This window comes from Cydia amplana, chromosome 8, assembly GCF_948474715.1.
Source record: "Cydia amplana chromosome 8, ilCydAmpl1.1, whole genome shotgun sequence".
Lineage (NCBI taxonomy): Eukaryota > Metazoa > Arthropoda > Insecta > Lepidoptera > Tortricidae > Cydia > Cydia amplana.
In genome coordinates, this window is record NC_086076.1 from 17,697,515 (window position 1) to 17,719,887 (window position 22,373).

Here is a 22,373-nt window from a genome sequence, read left to right on the forward strand (position 1 = left end):
GGTTTCATGGGTGATTAGAGACGAGGAGAAGATGGCATTGCCAATGTTATGTTACGAAAGGCGATTGGGAAAATGGTTAGTTTCAAACAAGTTTTTTCTATTTTGTTCAAAACGGACGTCATAGTTTTATAGCTTGAATTATTTCTTCTTAAATAAAGCCAATCTAAATATTAACATGAAATTTCAACCCATGTCGGACGTCGGTCCTTTTGTTTAATTTTGTTTGGTAGTAGTAGCCGGTAGTAGCCATGAATATAAAACTTTACCAAAGGTCAAAAGATTGTTTTCTGCGAAGCATCATCCATCCCATAATATATTATTTATTACTGATGACGTATCAAAAACCATTCAGTTTATCTACTAATAAAATAGTGTATCGTTTTGTATAAAATAAATTCTAAGGCAACTGGCGCTTTCGCCACAAAGACGTATTTTGCTTCGAACCACCCAAAATGACGCAAACGCCGTCCAGTGTAACGTCCTGTTTCCATAAAAGAGAAGTATAGAGCAATTTTAAGTCAGCAACTAATCGCTTTTAGGATTTCCTTTGTGCGTTGAATACGAGGACAGCGCCGATCAAAAGCTAACGCTCCCTCAACGCAAGCCAAAAAGTATCCTTTTCTTTTTTCTTTTAAATAATCCTCCCAAAATCCGGCAAACGACACATCCACTCTGACTGTGCATCCTTTTAGCGTAATGTATATCCTCGACACAGAGATGAGCCCGATAAGGCGAGCCTGTTAGTTCTCCATCGAAACCAAGCCGTATAAAACTAAATCTAGTGAATCTACTTCGATACGCCCTAAAGCTGGGTGTAGATATGCGAATTTGAAGCGAATGTAAACTGAGTATTACAAGTAGCCCTTAAATTGGCAATCGAGGAAGGTTGTGAGTTTAAGCCTCCTTGGAGCTCAATGCCTAGTGAAAATGATTCTGTTTCAGAAAAAATGCAGAAAGATGGTAAATGTCACGTACAGTCAGCGGCAATAGTTGCTAAGCTGGCGAGGTGTTCAAAATGATCTTGACGCGGCTTTATTGTTAAGAGAATAAGAGCGCGTCTTAGTAATTTTGAACACTTCGCCCGCTTAGCAACTTCTGCTGCTGACTACCTGCTGTGTTCCGTTGCCAACACCTACTTAAACGTCTAGTACAGACCTATATTATAGATCCTCGTATTTCGGATGAAACAAAAGACCACAACCACAGTGGCTATTGCATATGAATGCAGCAATGGGGCACAAGACAGGATATGTGGGTAGATTTCCTTGAAGATGGGCACCGCACCGTGTTGGAAGAACGAAGCTCGTAGTGTGATGATTTATAGTTCCCCCCCAGTGTGATGATTTAGAGTGGCTAATCTACAAACCGATTCCGTAATGTTTTTTTTTAGATTTACAATTTCAAATAGCTGATAATCCAAATTGCCTTAAAGTTTTTTTTTTCAATAAAAATTTTAATGACGTATTGATGATGTGTAAGCATTCGACAGTGCGTCTCAAGCTTTAGGGCAAACTGCGGAGCCATAACTTGTATGTTCCGATGCGATATCTCCAGGGACGGGCACAGTTGAACAAATTACATTACAGTCTGTCGATTTAAGGAGCGAACGATAAAAGTTTGAGAACCGCTTGCGGAGGTAAAGGGGTGATATGGGAGGAATCGTAAATCACAATTTACAGATATCTAGTAAAATGATAAAACTGAAGTATGGTACGAGTAAAGGAAAAATAAAAAGAGATAAGTTTGAAGAATGGTTGAAACGTATAATTGAAAAATTGGTGCTTGTTATTCTGGGTAGAAATAATTCCCACAAATTAATGTTTTTTCGAGAAAAAACTAAATGATCATTGAACATTTTTTCAGGATCGTAGCAAGTGGAAATCCGTTATCTGTGCCTATCCCTCCGCGAAATAGGCGTGATTATATGTAGGTATATGTATGTTATATTTTTTCTCAAAATGCTCTTATGTGGCAGAAGGCGATGAATGTATGGATATTTGCATCCTGAATACGCCCGTTGAATCTCAGTGGCGCCCTCAATAAATTTCTGCAATTTCCTGCTGGATTATTATTTAGTTAGGTATGAAGGCTTTGAAAAAGTTAATTAAAAATATGTTTTCGTGCAATTGTAAAAATATTTGCGTTGATAATTTAAGTTGACACGTTCAATTGTGACGCTATGACTTGAATAAACAATCTTTTTAGCACTCACAGCTGATTAAATATAAGTCTGAGTCTTGTTTTTTACTTTACCAACTCCATTACCTACGGTAAAAAAACTTGTTACAATAGGGATGATGACACATGTTGAATTTTATTGCAGGCCCCGCACTATCAAGAAACCCTTGCTCTTTTGGGCTATTTTCTCTTGCTTTTTTCGCGTATCTATATAATTACGTTCGCACGTGTGTGTCTGAGCGCGCCTCTACCTCCAAGCGTGCGCGCCTGAGCGCGCCTCTACCTCCAAGCGTGCGCGCCTGAGCGCGCCTCTACCTCCAAGCGTGCGCGCCTGAGCGCGCCTCTACCTCCAAGCGTGCGCGTCTGAGCGCGCCTCTATCTCCAAGCGTGCGCGCCTGAGCGCGCCTTTACTTCATACACGCCGCGCGCCTGTGCGCGTCCTCCTAGCCCTGAATTCCATACTTTTTTTGCTCTACCCTTATCTTCACCCTACCAGCTGCTCAGTTGCGTGCTCTTTCAATTTATTGGAAGAGCACGTAACGCGACACTTCAACTGGCCCGGGGGACAATTACCTATGTGATGACATTTGTATTATTTTGTTTGGAAGTCGATATGGTAAGTACGTCAGTAAACATTTGCGATTGACAAAAAAGGAAGTTGATTTTTGCCGGAGGTAAACAAAGGGTGAAACACATATAAGTACTTAAAGTTTACTTAATACCCCCAAGAAAATCATAAAGAGCTGAGTTGGTCCATGGGTAAACGTGCGTTTCCGTGGTGCAACAGTTGGACGACGGGTAAAAAACTCAATGACTAGTCCAAAATGTCTGCAGCACTATGTATAATTGACCCATCCTCCTTTCTATTGAAAAACTTTAGTTCCGAAATTGCTGATCAGTGAGCTTGTTTAAAATTCGAAATTCATATTAGTAGCGTTAATTGTTTAAAATTCGAATAGAAATTGTAAAGTTAGTTGTGTAGTTGTAAATTGTAATAGAGTTGTTAAGTTAGTTAGTTAAGACCTCGCATCTAAATATATTTGGTCATAATATTTTGAGTTTTATTCGCCAGTACTAGAGTTCACTTTTATTAGCGATTTCATTAAGATGTAGCTTTATTGAATTATGTCATTAAGTTCTTCTTTATTGATTTAAATGCCATCTAAATGAGTGGCCATCTAAACCTTACGGTCACCTGATCGCCTTACGCTGTCTCGAGTTTATCATTTTTTCCTCACCTCAAAAAGTGCCCAGCGCCGCTAAAGATGTTTTCACTTTTTTAGTGTTGGACTACCGATAAACTTAGTGCCCCGTGGTCCAATCGATTGGACCACGGGTAAACATGCTTCCTCGTGGTACAATCGGTTGGACTATGGATAATTGTACTTACCCGTGGCACAACCAGTTGGACATAGCGGTTGGACCACGGGTCGGGAGCGGAATTTCTGAGTAAAAAAGCATTGGAGTTTAATAATACGTCACGGGAAGAAAAATAAGTAACAATTCCTACTTCACTAGTACTTGATAGTATAAAACAAAGTCACTTCCCGCTGTCTGTCTGTCCCTATGTATGTATCTTTAAAACTACGCAACGGATTTTGATGCGGTTTTTTTAAATAGATATTTAGAGTGATTCAAGAGGAAGGTTTATGTATAATTTGTTAACCCGTGCAAAGCCGGGGCGGGTCGCTAGTAAAATTATAAATTGGAATGTATCTTTGTATGTATGTTACCGTTTCAAGTTGAGCTTCATAGCGGCTACCAACGGTCGGTCGCGTGAATGTATGTACCAAAACATTAGATTGTTGGACTGAAAATACAAAAATATGTATTCAGATGATACGATAGGTCATTATATCCTGGAATATACCGTTACAAAAGAAAATAATTCACGCAAACCTCACACATAATAATAGCAGACCATAGGATTTAATTAAATTCGTTTCATCATTATTTAACTAGGTATCTATATTTCATTTAAAAGCGAGTTGGTCTCAAAATTGGTAATTCAAGTGCAATTATGAGATTAATTTGAAAGCCCGAGCTTATTCGGTTGAATAGAATTTAAAATTAGAACCGGATTTGGTTCAGCTTATTCGCTTATTTTCACTGTCCTACTACGCATAACCTTAGTCGGTCTCGCCCACCGAGGGTTCCGTACTTTTTAAGGGGCCCATTGATTACCAGTCCGCCGGACGATATCGGCCTGTCAGTTAAACGCAAAAGTTGACAATTCCGAACAACTGACAGGTCGATATCGTCCGGCGGACAGATAATCAGTGGGCCCCTTTAGTGTCTGATGTTATAGCGGCATGATAAATACATTATCTGTGAAATTTTCAACTGTCTAGTATCACGGTTCATGCCTGGTGACAGATAGACAGACGGACAAAGGAATCTTAGTAATAGGATCCCGTTTTTATCCTTTGGGTACCCTGAAAACCATCCAGGATATTAAATGAAAAAGAAACTATTACTTAGATATCGAATGAATAGTCCGATAACCATCGTATAAGGCCGATCCTCGTCACAAGAATAAATGTACACTTTAGACGTTATTCAGCCCGCGATACCAATCGTAAGATAACTGGAATGTATTATGCTATTTTCTCGTGCGCCAGGTTATCTGAGTCTATACGAGTAGATTGAAGAGGTGATTGGAGGGTGTAATAAAACCAATGTGCCGTATTGAGAGCATCCTGTATTGTGTGAGCTGAGTAAGGTTAAGAAAGGATAAAGTGTTAAATATTGTTGATTTGATTTTTTTTTTCCACACTTACAACTATCTTTACAGGTAAACCTAAGAGAATAGTGTAACTATTAACCATACATATCTAAAGTAAGCCATTACGTCTATAACATAATATATTTAATGTTGATATTGTGAATTCAGTCAAAGAGCATGAGAATATGTCAATATTTTCCGCTATTATATTGAGGGTCCGCATAGCGCGTGTCAGTGGCGACAGACCTAGCAGGTTGATATACGTGAATCGTTTTAGCCTTGCTTAGTTATTCGGGGGTCGTAAATGAAGATTTCACCTAGGTTAACATTTGTGATCTAGGTTAATATAATGTGAATGCCTATGTAAGTTAAGAATTTCATATACTACGTACGAATAGCTTTTACTTGCGACTTCGATTCCGTATCATGATGATTTCCATAGTAAAACAATCATGAAATAAGTCGACAGTTAATAATAAGCGAGTTAAACCCTGAGCCATCAAAAATAAGATAATATTCAACTTTGGGAACAAATTAAATTATTGTATTAAATATTTTCAGAGCGAATTTGGTTAACCGGTTTAGACATTGTCAAAGCACTATTTTACATTATTTAAATGCAATACTTCAGTTCAGTGTCTTTATCAAAATACGGACCATGGCTCAACTTTCTGTTGGTTCATTCAAAGAGAATAGAGTGAATAGAGAGTTACTGTCATGGTAAATTTATGTAGCCCCAGTACATTTGCTGCCATCTTTAGACAAATGATTCACTGTTAGAATGCTATAGGTTATGGCGCCCGAGTGTAGGCCAAAGGTTAAGGCGCCATCACTCGAAAAGATTGCACCATACCTTTGGCCTACTCTCGGGTAGATGGCATTAATTTCAATATTTAACAAATTAACACATATCAGTGAAAGAATAAGGGTCAAAATCAAATGGCGTTCTAACAGTTTTAATCTTTAGTCAAAAGATGGCAGTGAATTTACTGTGGCTACATAATTTACTTTGACAATCCGCCTCTATTTCAAATTCTCTTTGGTTCAGTCGACCCAATTTACCCCTATAATCTAAACTGACAGCTGTCATGGTACAGCAGAGTTTTGCTATTTGTCACGTCAAAATTAATCAAGCTCCGTACTCAACGCTTACCTGTATACATTATTACCTTCCAAGTCTGACAGGGCCTAATATTAGAATTACCTTCGAACTCTGGCAGGGCCTAAAATTAGAACACAGGCTGGAAAGTAATTCCGTACGTACAGTTAGCATCAAAATTAGCGGCTCAGACTACGCGTCAAAAGTATACCGTATAGCATTTTCTAATAGCTTGACAAAAATAGATAATAATATATCTCTAAATTTTCACCCGCTACCATAGAATAGATGCTGACTGTACATACCTACCTTTCGCAGCGCGACACGTCATCTACGAAAATAGGTTTATTTTGAATTGGATAAAAAAGTGCTCTTTTACGTGTGCGGCCGTGATTCATTATTCACCGGCCGCGACCCACTCCTCGAATAAATGTTCGCTCCGATATCAGAATAATTTAGAATTACCCCGGACGAATAGGTCCTCGTTTAATGACGCTTCGTGACATGACTGAATGGCCACTTTTGGGAAATTCGCGATTGCTGGCGTGTAAAACTTGAAAGCACTTTCATGTTCAACTTGTTTGTACTTTCATCAAACAATTGCCTCAAACGCACTCAATATAACACGTCTTAAGTTACACTCCGATTACCACTGCGTAAAGGTGTCGTTCGGTTGGCATCTGCATAATTGCTGCGGCTTTGACGAGGACGCTGTCACTGTCAAAAATCTGAGACGGATTGATCGTTCGAATCGTGGCAGTATTGCGGCGGCGTAAGTCATTTATTTCATTAAGTAAATTGACAGTTACAGTGCCCGCATCCACGACGCAGCAGTAATCTTCTACTTCTTCTCAGCATATTTGCGTCCACTGCTAAACATAATAATATGCCTCTTTCATGGATTTCCATGTTGTTCTGAATGCTGCGGTTCTAGACCCTAGGTTCTAGGCAGTATTAATGCTTTCACAACCCTAATGTAACAAACATTAAAGGTTTAATTCTAATATCTACTGCCATCAGAATCGACGCAGACATGTCAGTTAATGTTTCGGATAATATTATTATTGTAATCCACATTTAACTCAGTGTATCTAAACTCAGTGTGGTGGAAAAACTAATTAATGAACACTAATTATAATTATCAGTACCTATTCGGTAGTAAATTTTCGAGTGCGTTAATAAAGTAGGATAATTTGTTCATGGATACCTACAAAATGATTCCTGTGAATTATTGCATTTCGTGTTTGGAAGAACGATTTATATACGCAATACCACGTCGAGTTATTGAAATATATTATGTCCCGAAAGACAACGCTACTCACTCAGTTGCGTATTAAATGAATTTAAACTTCATAATATCGAGAGAGGGTGTAGTTTCAGTTGATAAGGGAAAAAAAAAACAGAAATAGGTATAAAGACTGATGCCAAATAAAGGAAAAAACCAAATATAGCGAAAACAAATTTAATGATTTTTTTATAGAGACTGCGGTAGGTAAGTCATTATTACAATAGCACCTAAGTACATAAGGTGTAAAATTTGGTACTTAAACGGTTGTGACAATCAGACATTCATACAAACGAACATGACGGTTACGGAACCCTAAAAAGAATGCGTATATTTAGGTGAGAACCGTAAACCGTAAATCATTGATCAGTGACAATACGCACAGAAATCTTGATCGGAACGCGTCACGTGTTGGAATATTTTATTCATGACACCTCATCGTTCATACGTGCAATAACAGTTCTGTACCGATTGAGATCACTTGCACGCTAGATGGAGCGTAAGGTATTATGGAAGTCGCAACTTCACATGCTGTAAGTTCGGTGACAATGCATTACGGTAACATCGAACCGATCTGATGATGGCCATAGGAACTCTGTGATAAAACAACGCAACTGAATTTAGTTTCGGTTTGTTAGAATTGTCTCGATGAGTATTAGTCGCCTGAAAAGAACAGCCAGCGAAGCTTGTACTTATAAAACTTTTTACGTCTATGCTTCATACCGCGAAGTCTATGGGAGATAAATCTACGACTTAATTAACGGTAACGGTAACGGTTTACGTCTATGCTTCATACCGCGAAGTCTATGGGGGATAAATCTACGACCGATGGTAAGGGCGTAAATCCAATTTGTTCCGGCATATATCATGGTCAGAGCGCTGGGATTTATTCACAATATCTCCGTTTTTGTACGAAACTAATAGGAAAAACCTAGGCGAATGGAATGATACATTCAAGTTGTATGTATGTATGTATGTATGTATATACTTTATTGCACATGGAAATAAAAACACGATAAACATAGTTACAGAGTAAATTAAATACAACAAAGGCGAACTTATCCCTGTATGGGATCTCTTCCAGTTAACCTTTGAGGAAACGAATAAAACAAAACAGAAGTAACGATGAATGACAAACAAAAACAATAGTGTACAATCACTAAAATTAATGAAATGCAAGTTTTGAATACACATTGCTACAAATAATATATATAAATATAAATAGAAATACTTAAATAAATAAAAATTAAGCGTACATATATAAATATAACCTAAATAAAATAATCAAGTTGTTCGAAAGATCGGTGCAAATTATATTTCGCCAACCATACGTACAAAGTGTGGATCAAGCCTTATTGAGCTTACTGTGGGACTATGTCGGTCGGTCTGTATAAACTTGTTCTAGGTATTTATTATATATTCATAAATCATCTAAAAACAAAAATTATGAACTAAGCTTAAAAATAAACTATATAGTTATATAAAAAAAATTGCAGCAGCGTGCCCAGAAGGCTGGCAGCGTTGCCACGTTGTATGTCAATGCTGATCCGCTGTGCTAGATATGACCCAGCTCTCTGGTCACGCGTCAATTTCACTAACCTGCGGCTACATTCGTTGAAAACCTTGTGGGCGCTTTCCCCCGAAGGGTCTCAACCCCAAACGGCTCAAATATGCAACCACTATTTATGGTTGCATACTTGCGCCGCTTGAGGACCTCGGCCGAATTGGCAGTTGAGCCAGCCAATGCCATGGATATAGGACAGTGCGAGGGTATCGGCACAGGTTGCGTCCCAAACCAGGGGCCGTCCAATCTCCCATGGCACGTCGGGTCTCTTACCGTCATCGCGGGCGAGGTCGGTCGGTTCCAAAACGACTGGTTCTACAAACATACATATATTATTATGTCTACTTTATCTAAGCTCCTATATATATTATTAGTATTAAAATCGCTTGCGATAAAAAGTCGGGCTGACTAAACTCAAACGGTGCCACACATACCCTTGTCATCCCGTGTTCTCCATAAACATGACACTTAAAAGCATTGGGGAATTTAGTAACATTTGTTATGGAGCTAAACAATTAATTATTGTTTTAATATTTATTACAATTTGACCGGACAACATTTCGAAGAAAGAGGTTCATAACGGTTTGGGATTTCCGTTTTTTTAACAACTACTATTTATTTATAGTAGTAAAGTTGGAACTTTTAGTTATCCCATTATAGAATCAGTAGTTTCGTAATGCAAGAATCTACAACAAAATATTCGTTGGCCAGTGGGAACAAATATAAAATAACTGAGCTTACATAGGTACACCTATGCAGATATACTTGATTGAAGCATTAAAATAGGCTGAAAACTTTGCCGTTGAGACAATGGTTTCTTGTATAATTAGGGCGATTTTGTACACGTTCACGACCACGAAACTTTTTTTTAAGTTTTTTTTTTGTTCTCAAAACGGTCACTTTTTGAATACACAATGTGTTATATAAAAGAATGGCTTCCAGCGAATTTGAATTCACAAAGTGTTATATAAAAGTATGGCTTCCAGAGCGACGAATAAGTTTTCTAAACATCTTTTATGGCGGGTTCAAAAGTCCACCTACGACTTTTGAAACGAAACAGCTCTATGCTGCATACCGCGAACAGTCTTCGGGCCTAAATTATATACCAAATCGTAAAAATCTTATTTTTTTACCAATAAACCTGGGTGCGTGGCCAACATGCCAATGGTTTACGCTCCGAGAAAGACACAAAGCGTTTCGTTGTCACCCTGGCTAGGCCTCCTGAATGGAATCTATTAGTTTCGCAGGCCAAAGTACAACATAAAGCAAACGCACGTTGCCATATCAAACTCGACGAACAAAGCCGACTAAGTCTTATATTATGCAAACAAGCATCATGTAAGGCGTGGATTTATGAGGCAAGTTCTACGATCGCGGCGCCCATGGGAAGACCCGCCTTACTATTGCTGCATATTTATATTCAAGTTCGGGGTTAGACGAAGCCATTACGTCTGCCTGAGGGCTTGACAATAATTTATGATTTGGCGCGTGACTTGCCATATTGACGACAGATACAAAAGGGTAAGTGAAACTTTTTTAATCCATAATGGCCGTGCTCTTGGATACAAAAATAGTTACGTGTTTCTACTACTTTCTTCCCAATTTTCTTTCGAATTGAAATTCTACAGATTAAGTCCTCAATAACAATTTTATTATTGACAAAAGTTATGCGGCGCATGATAAAGCATAAGCCTACCTACTAAGATGGTTAATAAGCAACATACTTTTTGGCATCGAACGATCAAACAATAAAAAAAAATCACTTTAGAAAAAAAATCCAAATAAAAAAAAAAGAGTCTGATTACTTCGTTATAGCTGGTCAAGCAAATCTTGTCAGTAAAAAAAGGCGCGAAATTCAAATTTTCTATGGGACGATATCCTTTCGCGCCTACATTTTTCATTTTTGCCGCCTTTTTCTACTGTCAAGATCTGGTTGACCGAGTATAGCATTTAGGTAGGTAGGAACATATTTATAACTTTAAAGCTGCAGAGGTAAAAATATTTACTCTTCACTTTATTTGATCATGAAAAAAAAAAACAATTTAACATTTCTTGCGGTATCCCATTATTAAGGCGTGAGTTTGGAAATGTCACATCACTATCATAAATATTACGTTCGCGGTTCCACCAAGCGTAGGGTGTTCATATAAATTTTAATCATAACGGGTGTTTTTTTTAGAGGTTTGGTTTTTAAATTGGCAACACTGTTTCAAGTGATTGTCAATTTAACAGTTGGCGGGATATTTATGGTCAGTACGTGATGTATGGGTTAATTTAAACACATATTATTATAAAATATGTAAGCAGAGTATATTCAGCACAAGAGTAAAAATAAGAACAAGAATAGAAAGATAACAAGCACGTCAATCACATTTTGATATGTCATATGCCGTCGGCCAGGATTACAGTAAGTAGCTTACTATCCTACAGATATGAAACCTCTAATACGCCCTCTTAATCTTGGACGACTTCCATCAAGTCCTGAACAAAAGACTCGTGTTTACAATATGGCAATGCCTTCGTAAGTATATCAGCAGTCATCTGCTCAGTAGGCATATAAAACAACTCTATGACGTTATTCTCAATAGTCTCACGAATATAGTGATATCTAACGTCCACATGTTTAGATCGTGTGTGGAAAACTGGATTAGTAGCCAGCTTAGCAGCAGACTGGTTATCACTATACAAAGTAACAGTATTACTACGACCTGTCAACTCAGCAAGAATCGCACGGACGTATACCGCCTCTTTAGCAGCTTCAGACAAAGCTACATAATAACCTGATGTATGGGTTAATTTAAACACATATTATTATAAAATATGTAAGCAGAGTATATTCAGCACAAGAGTAAAAACAAGAACAAGAATAGAAAGAATAACAAGCACGTCAATCCCATATGTCATATGCCGTCGGCCAGGATTACAATAAGTAGGTTACTAGGTATTCTACAGATATGAAACCTCTAACAGTACGTTTTGCCATTTTCACAATGAATAGACTTACTTCAGAATAACGATTGCAAATTGTGCAAATTTATTTTGAAAATCAAAATCACCATCAATTTATTGCGGGAAACATTCGATGAGCGCATAATTTCCCGTAATGGACCTGTGAACTGGCCTCCACGATCGTGTGATCTCACACCTATGGATTACTTTCGTTGGGGATATGTGAAATCACAGGTCTACGTAGATAACGTTGGAACGTAACCACTTGGAAGCCAACATTCGCCGCGTTATTGCCAATATACGGCCCCAGTTGCTCAAAAAAGTGGTCGAAAATTGGACTTCCCGATTACGCTTCATTCGAGCCAGCCGTGGCGCCCATATGCCCGAAATCATTTTTAAGAACTAATGGCATAAGAATATCTTTTAAATAAAACCAATACCATTATAATAAAATTTATTTTTACGTGTTTTATTTAATTTTGAATTTGTATACCTTTAAAAAAACACCCTTTATAAACGTAAATACTTTCTCTTTATTATGCTTCTGTTAAACCAAAGCCTCTTCAAACATCCATCTCATTCCAGAGATCAGGCAACGCAGTGGTAGATCATACTTAAGCTAATTTATATAATTACACTTGGCAAAGTATCGCGAGCGTGGCACGTCTTGAAAGGCTAAATGTTCCACGTTTCGTATTTTAAAAGTAAGTGAGAACTCGTTTGGAGCCCGCTGTTGAGATCATTTCGGTGCGAATATAACTTTTCTTATTAATTATTGTAAAATGAGCTACTTTTAGTAACTGACATGTTGTTGCGTCTTGTTTAATAATAGGTACCTTTGAGCTCAACACGTTCTTAAATTCCAATTATAAAACGTGTTATAATATAACTAATCTGGGGTGCTTTTATGTTCACGTGATATTAAGTAAATCGACTATAATAACATTTTATCGATGTAAAGTCACCATCAGATATATCGGAGCGGCCATGATGCTCACAAATATCTGAACACGCCTTTATTGTCAAGCCGTTAGAGTGCGTGTTCAAATATTTTTGAGCACCTCGGCCGGTCCGATATATCTGATGGCGACTGTAATTGTATTTAACAAAGACAGAAACTTGACTAGGGGAGACCGAGGTGAGTTGAAATAGAGGTAAGTTGAAACAACGTTAATATTGGGTCTTGAGGAAAGGACGCATATTGAGGGACCAGCGGACGGTGGGACGAGGCTAAACATCGTTTTTACAGCTCTAGAACAGTTATAGATGTCTCAAAATTGACGTTGTATTAACCTACTCAATATTAACTCTCTCTCTCTCTTGAGTTTCTGCCAGTCAGCCATAGGGCCAAACAGAGATACCTACAATTGGTGCAGAGAGAGAAAATATATTGAGTGTTTGGAGTTTATAAATACTTAATAAATACAGCTACTTATAAACATTTCTAAGAGCTACAATAGATTTACGGAGCCAGTTACAGGTTCTCACTTACAACTTTTAACTCACTTCGGTCTCCCCTAGTTATTGATTACTTCATTAACAGTCCTTGACTGTTTAGTATTTCACCGAGTGCAGTAACCCTCCTTGCAATAATATTTATGAGAGACAATTACTCCATATGTATTCCGCACACCATCCGCTGTGCCTTGTGCCCTGTCTGTGCTCACTGCAAAACTTCCCCGACGTTTGCATGTAGCACTGTATTAGATAAAGTTATAAACTTTGATAGCTTCGGTTCACTACCCAGTTGTACCTATTATGCCTTCCTTATCATAAGGGCGTAAGTCGCTTGTAAACTAAAACCTCTTAAGACCTTTTGAGAGTAGAAACTAATATTGTTCTGGAGTTGGACGTTAGCGCAATCTGAGGAACATACCAATGTGACTGAAACGGCCTCAAAAATGAGATTCTGTAGTTTGGGACTAGATTGTGCTGAAGTTTTGAATGCCTTTATGCGAAATGTTTTGAAGTTTATGTAAATAGTTCAGGACACTGTTATGCTACAGGCTACTTTTTTGTTACCTACAGTAGGTTTCAGTATTTAGGTATATTTATTGCATCATGTCGTTTAATACCTAAGGTGTTAGGTATTAAATGTGTGGATCAAACATGAATCCTGCTCCTATGAGTTATCTTCTTTTCATCGTCGTTTTTAGGGTTCCGTACCCAAAGGGTAAAAACGGGACCCTATTACTAAGACTCCGCTCTCCGTCCATCCGTCCGTCCGTCCGTCTGTCACCAGGCTGTATCTCACGAACCGTGATAGCTAGACAGTTGAAATTTTAACAGATGATGTATTTCTGTTTGCCGCTATAACAACAAATACTAAAAACAGAATAAAATAAAGATTTAAGTGGGGCTCCCATACAACAAACGTGATTTTTGACCGAAGTTAAGCAACGTCGGGCGGGGTCAGTACTTGGATGGGTGACCGTTTTTTTGCTTGTTTTGCTCTATTTTTTGTTGATGGTGCGGAACCCTCCGTACGTGAGTCCGACTCGCACTTGGCCGGTTTTTTGTTATAGGTAACCACAGAGTCTGTGTGGAAAGAGAAAAGTCGTGGAATGTATGATGCTCAATTCATTCCACGACTCATCTCGCACAGACTCTAACCTATACTAGGTATAGATAGTGGATGCAACAAAGAATAAATTTCTTCGCTTCGCGTATAAGTATTCGTTTTCACCAAGGACTCCATTTGATGGGCTACGCAAAAGTTTACGAGTGCTAAGTAAACACCACAAGCACGGCTATAGAAAGTAAAGTCGGGACATCTAACATAGTTCCTTAACACTTTCACTGCCAGCAACCTGATAGGCGGGTTCTCTGTTTGTGGGCGCTTTTTGCTACAATTGGTTTTTCCCGTGTCTACGCTCGTAGATTGCTCTGGCATTGAATGTGGTTAAATAAAAATTGGGATTACAAAAATGATACAATTAGAAAAATGTACAGTTCGCGCGAATACACTAATTTTCTCTCCTGTGGGCAATAGTTAACAGCTTGCGGGCATGTAAGTAATGATTTTATCATAGTTCTCTAAATAAAAGGAGAACCTTTTCACGTGGATAAGGATTAAATAAGAAAATTAACCTTTATAGCCCTTAACTCTTGTGTATGTCCACAGGAAAGACGTGAACACAGTATTATTTTTGACCCAGCTATTGTTTCAAGCCTCTTCCAGTAAATCTACCGTCACGCCCGGCCGGTGTTGTTAGGAAACTTCCCAAGATAAATTGAATACAAAGCAAGTTCGCGTGTGCGCCGCTTATCAATCATCCCGGATGATATGTGCTCGGCCTGTGGTGTATTCAAACCAAACAATATTTCGGGAAATTTCCTTTTTTTTAGGGTTCCGTACCCAAAGGGTAAAAAACGGGACCCTATTACTAAGACTTCGCTGTCCGTCCGTCCGTCTGTCACCAGGCTGTATCTCACGAACCGTGATAGCTAGACAGTTGAAATTTTCACAGATGATGTATTTCTGTTGCCGCTATAACAACAAATACTAAAAACAGAATAAAATAAAGATTTAAGTGGGGCTCCCATACAACAAACGTGATTTTTGACCGAAGTTAAGCAACGTCGGGCGGGGTCAGTACTTGGATGGGTGACCGTTTTTTTGCTTGTTTTGCTCTATTTTTTGTTGATGGTGCGGAACCCTCCGTACGTGAGTCCGACTCGCACTTGGCCGGTTTTTTGTTATAGGTAACCACAGAGTCTGTGTGGAAAGAGAAAAGTCGTGGAATGTATGATGCTCAATTCATTCCACGACTCATCTCGCACAGACTCTAACCTATACTAGGTATAGATAGTGGATGCAACAAAGAATAAATTTCTTCGCTTCGCGTATAAGTATTCGTTTTCACCAAGGACTCCATTTGATGGGCTACGCAAAAGTTTACGAGTGCTAAGTAAACACCACAAGCACGGCTATAGAAAGTAAAGTCGGGACATCTAACATAGTTCCTTAACACTTTCACTGCCAGCAACCTGATAGGCGGGTTCTCTGTTTGTGGGCGCTTTTTGCTACAATTGGTTTTTCCCGTGTCTACGCTCGTAGATTGCTCTGGCATTGAATGTGGTTAAATAAAAATTGGGATTACAAAAATGATACAATTAGAAAAATGTACAGTTCGCGCGAATACACTAATTTTCTCTCCTGTGGGCAATAGTTAACAGCTTGCGGGCATGTAAGTAATGATTTTATCATAGTTCTCTAAATAAAAGGAGAACCTTTTCACGTGGATAAGGATTAAATAAGAAAATTAACCTTTATAGCCCTTAACTCTTGTGTATGTCCACAGGAAAGACGTGAACACAGTATTATTTTTGACCCAGCTATTGTTTCAAGCCTCTTCCAGTAAACCTACCGTCACGCCCGGCCGGTGTTGTTAGGAAACTTCCCAAGATAAATTGAATACAAAGCAAGTTCGCGTGTGCGCCGCTTATCAATCATCCCGGATGATATGTGCTCGGCCTGTGGTGTATTCAAACCAAACAATATTTCGGGAAATTTCCTTTTTTTTAGGGTTCCGTACCCAAAGGGTAAAAAACGGGACCCTATTACTAAGACTTCGCTGTCCGTCCGTCCGTCTGTCACCAGGCTGTATCTCACGAACCGTGATAGCTAGACAGTTGAAATTTTCACAGATGATGTATTTCTGTTGCCGCTATAACAACAAATACTAAAAACAGAATAAAATAAAGATTTAAGTGGGGCTCCCATACAACAAACGTGATTTTTGACCGAAGTTAAGCAACGTCGGGCGGGGTCAGTACTTGGATGGGTGACCGTTTTTTTTTCTTGTTTTGCTCTATTTTTTGTTGATGGTGCGGAACCCTCCGTGCGCGAGTCCGACTCGCACTTGGCCGGTTTTTTTCTCTACACATTATTTAGTCTTGGAATCATAGTAGGTCTAATGGAGTTACTGTTGCTTAGTCGTTGGAGACTCATTTGTTAGCTAACCAGGCGGTCTAGCATGAGTTGCGTTGTCGCGCGCGACTCCATACATCTTGCGCGACTTCAAGTATGGAGTCGCGCGCGAGAACGGAACTCATGCTAGACCGCCTGAAGTGTAATAATATACTAGGGAAGATGTGTTGCTCCGCGCTTCACTCGTAGTCGTACTAATCAGTCATTCGTGATATATTATAATAATTACGTTATCTCCCGGCAATATTATTGAAATAAAATGAATTTATTTACCCTCTTTTAACCGTAATGGTTAAAAGAGCATCTTCATTTAATCAGTGAATCGTGCCTCCGTGTTACTTTATTCATTCGTTCAAAGAAAAGTCAAGACAGTTAGAGTAAATGTGGCGGGCGTGGCTTTAGGTATTTGTTAGGTTTCTCATCGAACGATCCAATATCCATTTCCTGGAAAACATTATTTGCATGAAAACTGAGTTTTCTGTGGCTTCATTAATTATCCATTGCCAGGAAATTGTGCCACTCCCACATAATGTTTGGCCTAGGACTCAAGATACGGGGAATTCAATGTTAGGCTCCCGATACGAAAAAGAACTTTGGGCAGTTAATTTAATATGAAATTCACGGACACTTCACAGAACAGGTCAAAATTCGAAAATCATCCAGATTTTAAGGTTATAATTTCAAAATTACTGAGTGTGGAGGATAGATCTACCGCCAAGGTAAGACTGAATTGACTCCAAAGCACTTTGAATGATACATACAACATGCTACTACAAGAAATGACAAATTTAATATAAATGTATCGATAAAATGACCTTTCTGATGATACCTGAAGCAAAGTTTTCGGCAACATCACATCACTTCAGAGTAAAAAAACTACTTTTGATAAAATATAAATTTTGTATTTATTACGAATTGTTAACTTGTAAAATGTTTAAGTGTCTCATACATCTATGGGCCAATAGTTGCCTGAAAATTTGAAAATTTCGTTTCATTTTCATACAAAAAGTGAAGCGCTCTACGTTTTTCCTCGCCTCACGTGTAAAATACGGATCTCATTCAATTCTCCCGACGTCATGATTCAGAGGAGCCCTGCGTTCTAGAGAGTGCACATAATTTTTCACTTTAACTTCGGAAAAGCTTATCACACGCCTTTTGAGTGTCTGCTGTTGTCGTTCGTGTTTCTCAGACGCTTGAATTTATTCTTTGTACGTCTCAAAACGACTCACCGCCACCGTAAACTTGCCGACTTTGTTCTCGCTACCATAAAATATAAATTTCTGTACCTTTATTATTCTTGGCGTGTCCTTGCAGGTTACTGGCAGAGAAAAAATTGACATAAAAATGTTAAATGCGCAACTTTTGCGCGAATCATTGTCTGCCCGGTATTATTAGGTGCTTTATTGTTGTCAAAATGGGTTAGCAGTGGCGTTTAGAAAACTGCCTGTCATAATAACAAGCTTTTGCATCAAAGGAGCTGAGATAATGAAGAGTAAAAGAAAAATTTATGTGTGAATATTAGAGCGGGTTTAACTTATGTTGATTTTCCTTTTTTTATTACATTTTAGTACTAGATCTTAGATCCCGTTTTCTAAGGGGACCTTGCATTTTGGAGACAAAGCAAACCGCTTGGAACAGGTGTTCCTGGGGGTGATCTGAGCTAATTTCGCCCGGTTGCCGAGAGGTCCCCCCCAGCAGGTGGGCAGGGGAGGGGGGGGGAAAAGTGCCTCCGGCGCGCCTCACTTTAAATTTTATATCTGCATACATTTAGCAACTATATCAGGTTTGGTGTCTTTTTCGTATAATTCGAGGATGGAGAATTCATTTCTGTGACTAAACTTTCACTCACCCATACAAAAAAATCGAGAAAACCAAAATTAAAAAAAAAATCTTTACACTTTTTTTTTGAAAATCCTCTACAAAATTAAAACTATGAGGATCTGCTCTAAAAAAATACATGTGAATAGCCCAGTTATTCTACTATATAGAATAATAAACTTATCAACCATTTTTGACTAATAATTGCATTTAAAAAAATGTTTTGTGTCGCACGGCGGACCGTGATGAACTAGGTATACCTACACGCATTTAGTTTAGACACGCATTCACTTCAAAACATTATTCAGCATAACGCAAGTAGGTACAGAAAGTAAATATTTAAAACAATAAAGGAATTTACAATAAGTACGATATAACTGAATATTGGATTATCCTATGCAGAATGAGTTGTCGACCTACTGGATAGTTTCACGACAGATCAATTTTTTATTTAGTTATTGTGACCTTATATCTTCTACGTCTTTTGAGATACTTATCTATGTATACATAAAAATTATACTAAATTTGCGTTTAGTGTAGGTATCTAAACGGAGGTGAATGCGGTGCAGTGCAGCGGCGCTCGCGCTCAGGGACCGTTGGTATTAGTTCCCAACATCTTTATTTAACTTCCGTTAACTTGAATCTTTTCCGCCGTCTCACTATCTGAAGGTTGTCTGGAAGAGATCGCTATTTAGCGATAAGTCCGCCTGTTGTTACCTACATTTTTGTACCTGTTCATACTTTTGTAACATTTCTTTTGTAGTGTGCAATAAAGCATTTTATTATTATTCACTTTATTTATCTTTCATCTTAAGTTAGGTTTTTTTATAATATGAATAAAAGTAAAATATAAAAACACTTACAAAACAATAAAAAATACATATAAACACATTATAAAAAACCTAACCTAGGGTGCCGCCAGCAGCGGGGCAAGGCCCAAGCTGCCGGTGGTCAGGGCCGCAGAGAGAGGAACTGGCGGACTATCCGCGCCGTTTCCAAGATCACCGCCTTCTGCATCTGGCGCCTTCTGGCCCTTGATCCAACCATCTAGCGAGAGTCTCTCAAGATGTTGGTCGAGACTCTTCGCTATTAGACCGTTCACTGAAACGACTATCGGGACAATGATCGTCGAATGAACATCCCACATGGCGGTTATCTCGTGACCCAAGTACTTACTGGACTTGTCCTTCTCGGCCTTCACGAGATTCTCATCATGGGGGATGGTGATGTCAACGAGCACTGCCCGACGTTGCGATCGATCTATTATCACAATGTCAGGCTTATTGGCTACAATAGTCCTGTCAGTGATGATAGATCGATTCCAATAGAGCGTGGCACGACCATTCTCGAGAACAGGCGCAGGTAAATACTTGTAGTACGGTACTTCGCGGTCCACAAGACCATATAGAAGAGCAAGTTGCTGGTGAATAATCCTGGCTACGAGATTATGTCTGTGCAAGTACTCGCCGTTAGCAAGATGAGAACAACCGGAAATGATATGCCTGAGTGACTCTCCGGGACGGCGGCATGCCCCACAAATGTCGACCGTACCGTCCTTCAGGATATATTTCCGATAGTTGTTCGTCATCATTACTTCGTCCGCAATTGCACAGGCAAAACCCTCGGTTTCTCCGAAGAGGTCCCCGAATCGTAACCAGTTCACCGACCCGAGCAGGTCCACATCGGGTCCCGTGAGGGCCTTGTAGAACCGCACGTGTAGCACCTTACTCTCCCATGCCGCCTTGCGATCCGCAGTACTTAGTACCACAGGTTTGCGCCAGTTCTCGTTTGCCAAGGAGAGCAGCGTGAGGTTCCTGTCTACTGCCACCACATCACGATGCATCCCACACTCGTTGTTAAGGAAATAATTCCTGAGATTGTACACCTGGCGGTTGTGGAGATCCTTGGCGTTTAGGAAGCCTCGGCCTCCACACTTCCGTGGGATGTACAATCTCATAACTGACGAGCGTGGGTGTAGCATGCGATGCATGGTGAGCAGTGATCGGACTCTCCGATCTAGGGCGTCCAGTTCGGTCTGAGTCCACTTTAGTATGCCAAAGGAGTATGTGAGTAGGGGCATTACCCAGGCGTTGAAGGCACGCACTTTGTTGCCTCCTGACAAAAGACTGTTAAGGACTTTTGTGAGCCGACCGTCTAATACCCTCGTCCTCAATACCCAGCGACTGTGACATACCAAGGTATTTATAGGTTTCTGATTCAGAGATAGATCTGAAAGCCATTGTCTCAGAGAGTTGTAAATTTGTTGAATTTACAACCCTCCCCCGCTCTACAAGTATAACCGCACATTTATCGTCACCAAGCTCCATGTTGATGGCACTACTGAAGACTTCGGTAGTTTTCAGTAGGTCCAACAAGTCTTGGCTATTTTGTGCAAATAATTTGAGGTCATCCATGTACAAAAGGTGAGAAATGACTTCACCCTCTCTCCGAAGCCGGCAACCTAGTCCCAAATCTTTCAGCAGGGTGAGGTTCATTAGGGGATTCAGAGCTAGGCAGAACCACAGGGGACTCAGACTGTCACCCTGAAAGATTCCTCGCTCAATCCTTATAAAATCCTGCGGGCCAGAGCGGTCATCCCCGCCTCCTGGTTGACGAAGGACTGTGGTCCACTGCCTCATACACGCGCTTAGGAAGGCTCTCAAAGCTGCATCAACTTTATACAGCTCTAAGTCCCTCCCCAGCCATGAATGAGGCACCGAATCATAGGCCTTCTTATAGTCAATCCAAGCGGCTGAGAGGGCCCCCTTGTTCCGCCGGATTTGTTGGCATATGGTCATGTCTATGAGGAGGAGCTCTTTAGTACCACGGGACCCAACCCTACATCCATTTTGAGCGGAAGCCAAAATATTGTTTGCGACAATGTGCGCATTGATTTTTGCTCTCAAAATGGATGTAAGGAGCTTGTAGAGTGTAGGCAAGCATGTGATGGGTCTGTAGTTTTTTGCTTCCGTGGTACTACCGGACTTGAAGAGCAGGAAGGTGACACCAGTTGTTAAGGAAGGTGGGAGAGAACCAAGCTCGAGGGCTTGTTGGTATTGTGCTGCCACTTATTATTATTATTTATATATTTCATTTATATCACGTCCAGAAGTAATATATTAATGTAATCTACAAAAAGAAGCATAATAACTTATAAGAAACCATCAAAACATACTTAAAAATCCTAAAAGCTGCATACTGCTCTTACAATCCAGGTACGCCGCGCGACATAAATATTTTTTTTTTCTAGAATTATAAAAGGAAAATGATTGAGAAGTTTACAATTCTATATATAAGGATAACTAGGCTATTGACAGGTATTTTTTTTGTAGAGCAAATCCTCGTAGTTTTAATTTTGTAGAGGATTTTCGAAAAAAAAAGTGTAAAGATTTTTTTTGGAATTTTGAATTTCTCGATTTTTTTGTATGGGTGAGTGAAAGTTTAGTCACAGAAATGAATTCTCCATCCTCGAATTATACGAAAAAGACACCAAACTTGATATAGTTGCTAGATGTATGCAGATATAAAATTTAGAGTGAGGCGCGCCGGAGGCACTTTTGCCCCCCCTCCCCTGCCCACCTGCTGGGGGGGACCTCTCGGCAACCGGGCTAAACCAGCTCAGATCACCCCCAGGAACACCTGTTCCAAGCGGTTTGCTTTGTCTCCAAAATGCAAGGTGGTGGACCTTAGATCTCTTGCTATTTGTAAAATTTAATGGTGAAGTTCGGATATCAACTACAGATGCATTTTGCGGCGTCGTAATGAATACGTGTAGATAGTCTTAAGATTTATGGTATACTAGCGACCCGTCCCGGCTTTGCA

General features: G+C 39.5%; 1 protein-coding gene across 1 annotated transcript in view; it reads right to left on the reverse strand.

Annotated features, from left to right (window-relative positions):
* Positions 1–9,294, reverse strand: part of LOC134650503 (zonadhesin-like) — a 49,290-nt gene extending 39,996 nt beyond the window's left edge. The window contains exons 1-2 of the mRNA XM_063505460.1: positions 9,286–9,294; positions 8,985–9,166 (exon numbers count right to left, since the gene is read on the reverse strand). Of these exons, the coding sequence (XP_063361530.1) occupies positions 8,985–9,166; positions 9,286–9,294 (191 nt within the window). The remainder of the gene's footprint in view (positions 1–8,984; positions 9,167–9,285) is intronic.
* Positions 9,295–22,373: the final 13,079 nt, after the last annotated feature.